General features: G+C 33.8%; 1 protein-coding gene and 1 long non-coding RNA gene across 5 annotated transcripts in view; one reads left to right on the plus strand and one right to left on the minus strand.

Moving 5' to 3' along the window:
- The window catches only part of LOC135198789 (uncharacterized), a 358657-nt gene that overhangs the window by 342960 nt on the left and 8197 nt on the right, over positions 1 to 7500 (plus strand). The window lies entirely within an intron of this gene.
- The window catches only part of LOC135198788 (uncharacterized), a 44670-nt gene that overhangs the window by 15015 nt on the left and 22155 nt on the right, over positions 1 to 7500 (minus strand). For all 3 annotated transcript variants that reach the window (XM_064226733.1, XM_064226732.1, XM_064226731.1), the window contains exons 2-3: positions 5066 to 5622; positions 3786 to 3917 (exon numbers count right to left, since the gene is read on the minus strand). In XM_064226733.1, the coding sequence (XP_064082803.1) occupies positions 3786 to 3911 (126 nt within the window). In that variant the 5' untranslated portion in view covers positions 3912 to 3917; positions 5066 to 5622. The remainder of the gene's footprint in view (positions 1 to 3785; positions 3918 to 5065; positions 5623 to 7500) is intronic.

Here is a 7500-nt window from a genome sequence, read left to right on the forward strand (position 1 = left end):
ATTTATTATTATTATTATTATTATTATTATTATTATTATTATTATTATAGTATTATTATTATATAGGTAGCATACCCTCTTTTCAACGTGATATACTAGGTGGTTTACCTTCTTTTCAACAAGTGTTGATTTATTATTATTATTATTATTATTATTATTGATTTTATATATGGTCTTTTCAATTCTTCTTATTATTCTCTTCTCATCAGGGCTGATATTTGCTAATAGCTGGCCGATGTTCATATCTCGGTGAAAGAAATGTTTTCTAAAAATATATTTATAGAAAACATTTCTTTCACCGAGATATGAACATCGGCCAGCTATTAGCAAATATCAGCCCTGATGAGAAGAGAATAATAAGAAGAATTGAAAAGACCATATATAAAATCAATTCCACTGATGCTGCCATCATCTTTAACAAAACATGTTTGAGAGAGGGTCTCCTACCTTCATATTATTATTATTATTATTATTATTATTATTATTATTATTATTATTATTATTATTATTATTATTATTATTAGGTAGTTGACCGTCTTTTCAAAATGTAGTATTGTAGCTGATAGTTGCAGTAACCCAGAAAAATCAATTATCAGAAAAATAGAGAAAACTTTATACTGAATGCAGCTAATTCAGCTATCACCTTCAGTACTAATATTATTATTATTATTATTATTATTATTATTATTATTATTATTATTATTATTATTATTATTATTGAAATGTATGGCCGTCTGGCTGCTGCTGACTTCATATTGCAGTTTCAAAACCTCTCGAATGAGTTTCTTTGAGAAACTGCACTATAAATTCAACGGTATCCAGACGGCCATTATGTTTAGTGAAGTTTGTTTGAGAGAGGGCCGTCTTTCGAGCCGTTATTATTATTATTTTATTATCATTATTATTATGATTATTATTATTATTATTATTATTATAGTAGTAGTAGTAGTAGTAGTATTAAAGTACTACAACTATGGCGAAAACGAAAACTATTTTTATAACAGTAGCAGTGATTATCGTAGTTATTACAGGTAATACTTCAACCTACTACTGCTACTACTATAATACTACAATACCACTACTGCATCTGTTGCTAATACTGTCTCGATATTGACCATAAATATCACCTTGTTTATAGAACGTCTCTTTATAAAGTATGTGCATACGTATATTTACGTTACTAAAGATACTATTATTGTTAGTATTAGGACGATGCCCATAGGAGAATCATCTTCAGTGATAGAACTACGTTTACAGGAGATATGCTACAACAACAAATACTAATATAGTAGATTCACATCAACCGTGCATTTGATGTCTAGGCCAGTCCCTTACGACTCTCCTGATTGGCTGTTGATAAGCCAATCACAGGGATGGAAACTCTCAGTCTCTCTGGAGAGTTCACAAAGGCAGGATGTATGTTCCACCTCTCCTGAGGAATACTTCTTTCAAACGTATCCCTCAGGACAGGTGGAACATACATCCTGCACGTGTGAACTCTCGAGAGAGAGACTGAGAATTTCCAGCCCTGTGATTGGCATATGAACAGCCCATCAGGAGCGTCGTAAGGGACTGGCCTAGACATCAAATGCACGGTTGATGTGAATCTACTATCGTACTACTACCATTGCTGCTATTCCGAGAATAGCCATTATAAGGGTGATAGCATTCCCCTTCCCCTTATATGTTTGTGTATGGCCAATGGCTGTGCACATTTTGCCCCTGTTTTCACGATTAAATGTTCAATGAAACTCGACAGGTGATGTCATGTCCGATTGGTAGGCGCTTCTGACTATTCAATTAAGACAGGAGTTTCCTTGGTAATGGCCCACGGGTGCCCAGATCAGTTCTAATAGACGAGAGAGAGAGAGAGAGAGAGAGAGAGAGAGAGAGAGAGAGAGAGAGCAACTGAAAAGATCAATATTGTTTTGAGTATGAGATGAGGAAAATACAGTTGTATTCGTTGTAAAGGAAAATATGAATATAAATGAACAGTTATGCAAGAAATGAGAGAGAGAGAGAGAGAGAGAGAGACGAGATAGGAGAGATGAGAGAGGAGAGAAGAGATAGAGAGAGATAGAGAGAGAGAGAGAAGAGAGAGAGAGAGAGAGAGAGAGGTGGTGTTATGGAGTAATTGAAAAGATCAGTGTATACTGTAAATGAGAGGAAAAATATATGAACAAAATAAAGTCATGACCGTCCATGACTGACAAACAGAGGGGAGAATACGAACAACAACAACAACAAAAGCTAATGAGAGAGTTTTACAAAGTATTTTGACGTCATAGACCTATCAACCAGGTGTACGAAGGCTCGACACTCGTGGACTTTCTCCGATAATTAGAAAGAAACCCTCAGCTCTAACGTCACAAACCAGAAGTTGGAGAATGCGCCTTGCTATTAATCATCAGTATCTATAGATAGAACTAACTTACAAGTGAGTTAAACACCTCACAGGGTCCTACGTTCTTTCTCCCCAACCTGTTTCGTTGTATTCCGATAATGGCTTGACCGCAGCGAGTTTTTTTTAAGGTCATTTTAAAAGAAGGGTGAAAGTCGACGTCCGTATAGGCTTAAGTCAGAGATATAATTTCGTTGGCAGGCCCAAGGTTTTGCTGCTACCAAAGCATGTGTTGGTATAAAAAAAATATTTATTGCTAGTTTCTTGATAACGCTTTTTTTTACATTTTTATTGATTAGTTTGTTTTTTACCATGTGAATGAAGAAAAACAGCGGGATATTCATGTTGTACGAGGCTTTTTATATTCAAATCATGTATCTATAAGCCACAACCAAACTCGTTTACGAAAGAATTTGCCTCAGGTGTGGAAATGAAGTGAAGGATGATTTAAATACAAAAATAATTCTCCGTATGTTTTTTTTTTTTTCGACGGACTTGAAGTGGGCCCCTACGAACTGACCTAAATATGCTTTGTACCCTATGACATTCCGGTCACCATTTTTTATACATTTTTTTTTTTTTTTTGTTATCGACTGCGAAACGAACCCATGTCATCACCTGACCTTGAACCCTCATTTGACCTTCCCCGGAGAAACGGTGAGACCCAGCAGACAGCCTATGGCCCCAAAATGAAGGTTGTCGAGCGAATGACGAACATGACTTTGCTATTGGTACCTCAGTGGTCATCCTCTTTGACCTGATATCCATCCCTTCTCCTCCCATCACCCCCCCCCCCCCAAAGAAAAAAATAGAACACAATAAAATAAAACTTCTTAACGGAGGTCCTGATCGAAGCCCCGAGTCTCAAAAGTTGTTCTTTATGAGTCCATGATGATTAAGAGATGAAGCTTAAAATATTTTTTGCTTTTTATTTAACCGATTAGAGACGACCTCAGCCTTATATATACGTATATATTTATACTATTACATATATATATGTATAATCTATATATATATATATATATTATATATATATAATATTATATATATAATGTAGCATCTACTGCTCATTTTTACCAAATACATATGAAATTGTAATTGAAGTTAAGAGGGCATTGTGGCTATTACAATTTCATATATATATATATATATATATATATATATATATATATATATACGTATATACATATATATATATATATATATATATATATATATATATATATATATATATATATATATATATAAGCCTGCTTGATCTTCCATGGAAGTATTTCTGTGAATCTAGGGATGATTTTACCGAGGATCATACTTCCCCCACCAAATAAATAAATAAATAAAATAAGGTTAAACACAATAAATAAATAAAGAACCACCGACTTACCTTGACGGAGGATCTGACTCCACTCTGTGAGTCCCTGGGGTCATCATCCTCGAGCCACGACGACAAAAGCAGCAGCGCCGACATGATCAGGACGATTGCGATACGGCGATTCCTCTCCGGACCCATTGTCTCCTGCGGGACGTTTGAACACTTGAAAGTGACGTACGAGACCCTCTCTCTCTCTCTCTCTCTCTCTCTCTCTCTCTCTCTCTCTCTCTCTCTCTTTGCCTTCAGGAACCCCTTCGTTCAGGTCCCATGTGCGATTCAGTCTTTTGAAAATATTTTAGGTTAATCTGAGTAATTGCCAATTTTTTTGGCATTTTTCTAATAAGATCATGTGCTTCATGCAAAATCTTACAATAATTTATTTATTTATACTAAGAATCTGTACTTGATGTAAAATCATACAATATATAATAAGATTCTGTACTACGTGTAAAAATCATACAACAATTTATAATAAGATTCTTTGCTTCATGTAAAATCTTGCAGCAGTTTATAAGATTCTGTGCCTCATGTAAAATCATACAACAATTCATATTAAGATTTTGTGCTTCATGTAAAATCATACAACAATATATTTATAATAAGATTCTGTACTTCATGTAAAATCATACAATTTATAATAAGATTATGTTCTTCATGCAAAATATTACAACAGTTTTCTAATAAAATTAATGTTCATTCATAATCTTACAAAATATCCGGAGCACTAGTTGAAAATCTGAGGCTAATTTTATTTTCGTGCAGACCCAGTGACCATTTCACAGCCGTTTGGCAGCTGCACAATAGGTTCAAAATATGTTGCAAAAACTGGATTTAACTGACTTCATTCTTTCTTCATCTGTGTTGACTGGAATTTCTCTTGGGCAATAACGCTGCGTGAGGATCCCGAACGCAGTCAAATGAACGCGCTTCAAAACATGATAGGAATTTTATATAAAAAAAAAATAAATAAAAATATTTCCTTCATCGGTTGATAACATTGTCGGTCGTCCAGTCATGCAGCGTCACTTTTCACAACCAAAAGTTTATTTACGTGAATTTTGGTCACGTGGTTACAACCTGGACATTACAATCATCATTCCAATATGTGTATCATCTCACGGTTGAATCAGAAAGCAAAATGATCGTCGACAGAAGCTGTCGCAGACAGGGAGTGTGGAGGGGAGGGGAGGGGGCCTCCACACCGAAGACCGAACCCCACCACAGGGCAAGATAACAAAGGAACGAGACACAATAATAATGGAAGCGAGTTTTTAGAAGTATTTGACTCTCACCTTGAAATCTGTCGCTCGGCTGGGTGTGAGGGAGGAGGCGGGAGGACAGCAGGCTGTCTTGTAGTCTGGATAGGGTTAGATCGACGTCTCTGTGGTTCCACCAGACCTTGTATTTTTTCTGTCTGTCTCTCAGTGTCGCCCTCTCTCGCTCTTCTTTTTTTTTTCCGTGTAGGTGCCCGTCTCGCTCTTGGTAATATAAACTGACTTGTAAATATGACGGCTCTAGGTAGATCTCACATGGCTTGGAGCTCTTGTTAATCGACGTACAGACAAGTTCTGATTGAGCTCGGCAACGTTCATTGCGTCCCAGAAACACCTGGAATCTCCCGTACAGTTCAACAAACCACTCGTGGAACGTGATATAATTCACAAATTAGTGGTTTTCTCGGTAGAAACCATCCCCGAGACTTTCACTTCCAACAGGTGAATTTCGTTTTTTCTTCTTCGTCTTAATCCACTCAGTTTCGTTTACGAGTCGTTTCTGTTCTTATTCGTTTTTATTTTAGTTCATTCAGATGCTCTGAAATTCGACTCGAACAAACTCGAGCAAAGAATAGCTGAAACCAACAAAATACATTATGTTTATTCCTTGTTCAAATATATTGAATGTTAAAGCACTGATAGAGTATAGCCTCATAATGTAAGAGGTTCTTTGATAGATAAATGCATCTTGATATTACTACACAAATGGTTAATGTCTGAGTACATATATCTACAAGGATATTCATATGAAAGTAAATTGTTTGCAATCAAAGAATTAGTACAAGTTGGAAAGTATCCTTCATAAAAAAAAAAAAAGGCACCGTTAAATTATAGTTGGGTAATCTAGTTCATTTCCGAATATTCAGAGAGTCTTTGAAGAAATAAAAAGTTTGTTAAACGTCACTGTCAAAAACGACAGATGTACGGTTGTCCGTCATATGTAGCATATGGTTAGGTGGGCGGTACATGATTCATCAGTTAAAGTGTGATTACAGCCGTGACTGTGCGGTTATTTTTTTTCACCTGTCTGGTTGGCTGTATCTATCTATCTATCTATATGTGTGTATATATAATATATATATATATATATATATATATATATATATATATATATATATATATATATATATATATATAATATATATATATTATATATATATATATATATAAGCGAATACCACAGGAAAATGATAGGCAGAAATCCAAGCGCTTTCGTCTTTACTAATACATTGTCAATGTCTTAGTAAAGACGAAAGCGCTTGGATTTCTGCCTATCATTTTCCTGTGGTATTCGCTTATTTAATGAAGTCACGCGCATCTACTGTGATTTTTTAAGCATATATATATATATATATATATATATATATATATATATATATATATATATATATATATATATATATATATATATATATATATATGTATGTGTATATATATGCATATATAATATATTTACACATAGGTGATGCAATCGTCAAGCATCTAAAATTAACACAAATTCTTTGAAAAAAAAGAAACTTAGCCTAAAATACAAATAAAATAGAATAAAATACATCAAAAAACGAAATATCGAGAATTAAAATTGAACAATGCCGTTTGATTTGGAAAAGCAACAGTCAAGAGAGGAATAAAAGGGAAATCCAAAGACATTTACTACATAAGTAAAGATAAAGGAAGCAGCGCGACTGACCGTTCATTATTATAGAATGATGGTTTTTCTCTGATGATATACAATTTCTCAATCGTGGTAAGCTTTGCTCAGTTGTAATTCTCGATATTCCGTTCTGATGTATTTGATTTGATTCGATTTGTATTTTAGTGTTTATTTTTAGATGGCTGATGATGTTGCGTGTTGCAGCCTTGAATCTAGTCGCAATACAAAACAAGTTTACTCCTCTACAGGTGTACCTAATCCTTATATATATATAGTATATTATATATATATATATATATATATATATATATATATATATATATATATTTATGTATCTTGCATTGCAATACCACAGTGGTCCCGTGGGTGAAGTATATAAGAGATCCTCATGTGAAAATGAAAGGAGGTACCGAGATGTTCAACTTTTATTCTAAATTCATCTTGTGTAAGTTTTCTTAAAATTGTTCATAACCCTGGAGATGACTTTGGAATAAAAGTTGAAAGTCTTGGTGCCGCCGCCTTTCATTTTCACGTGAGGATCTCTTATATATATATATAATATATATATATCTATATATATATATATATATATATAGATAGATATAGATATATGTATGTATGTATATATGTATATATGTAATATATATATATATATATATATATATTATATATATATATATATATATATAATATTATTTGTTTCTTACATGCTTACATAGAAACGTACATAACACATAAAACAGCAAGCAAACGTCAGCTCAACAACAACAAAGTAACTCCGTGAATAGAATTCCATAGA

This window comes from Macrobrachium nipponense, chromosome 22, assembly GCF_015104395.2.
Source record: "Macrobrachium nipponense isolate FS-2020 chromosome 22, ASM1510439v2, whole genome shotgun sequence".
Taxonomy (NCBI): Eukaryota; Metazoa; Arthropoda; class Malacostraca; order Decapoda; family Palaemonidae; genus Macrobrachium; species Macrobrachium nipponense.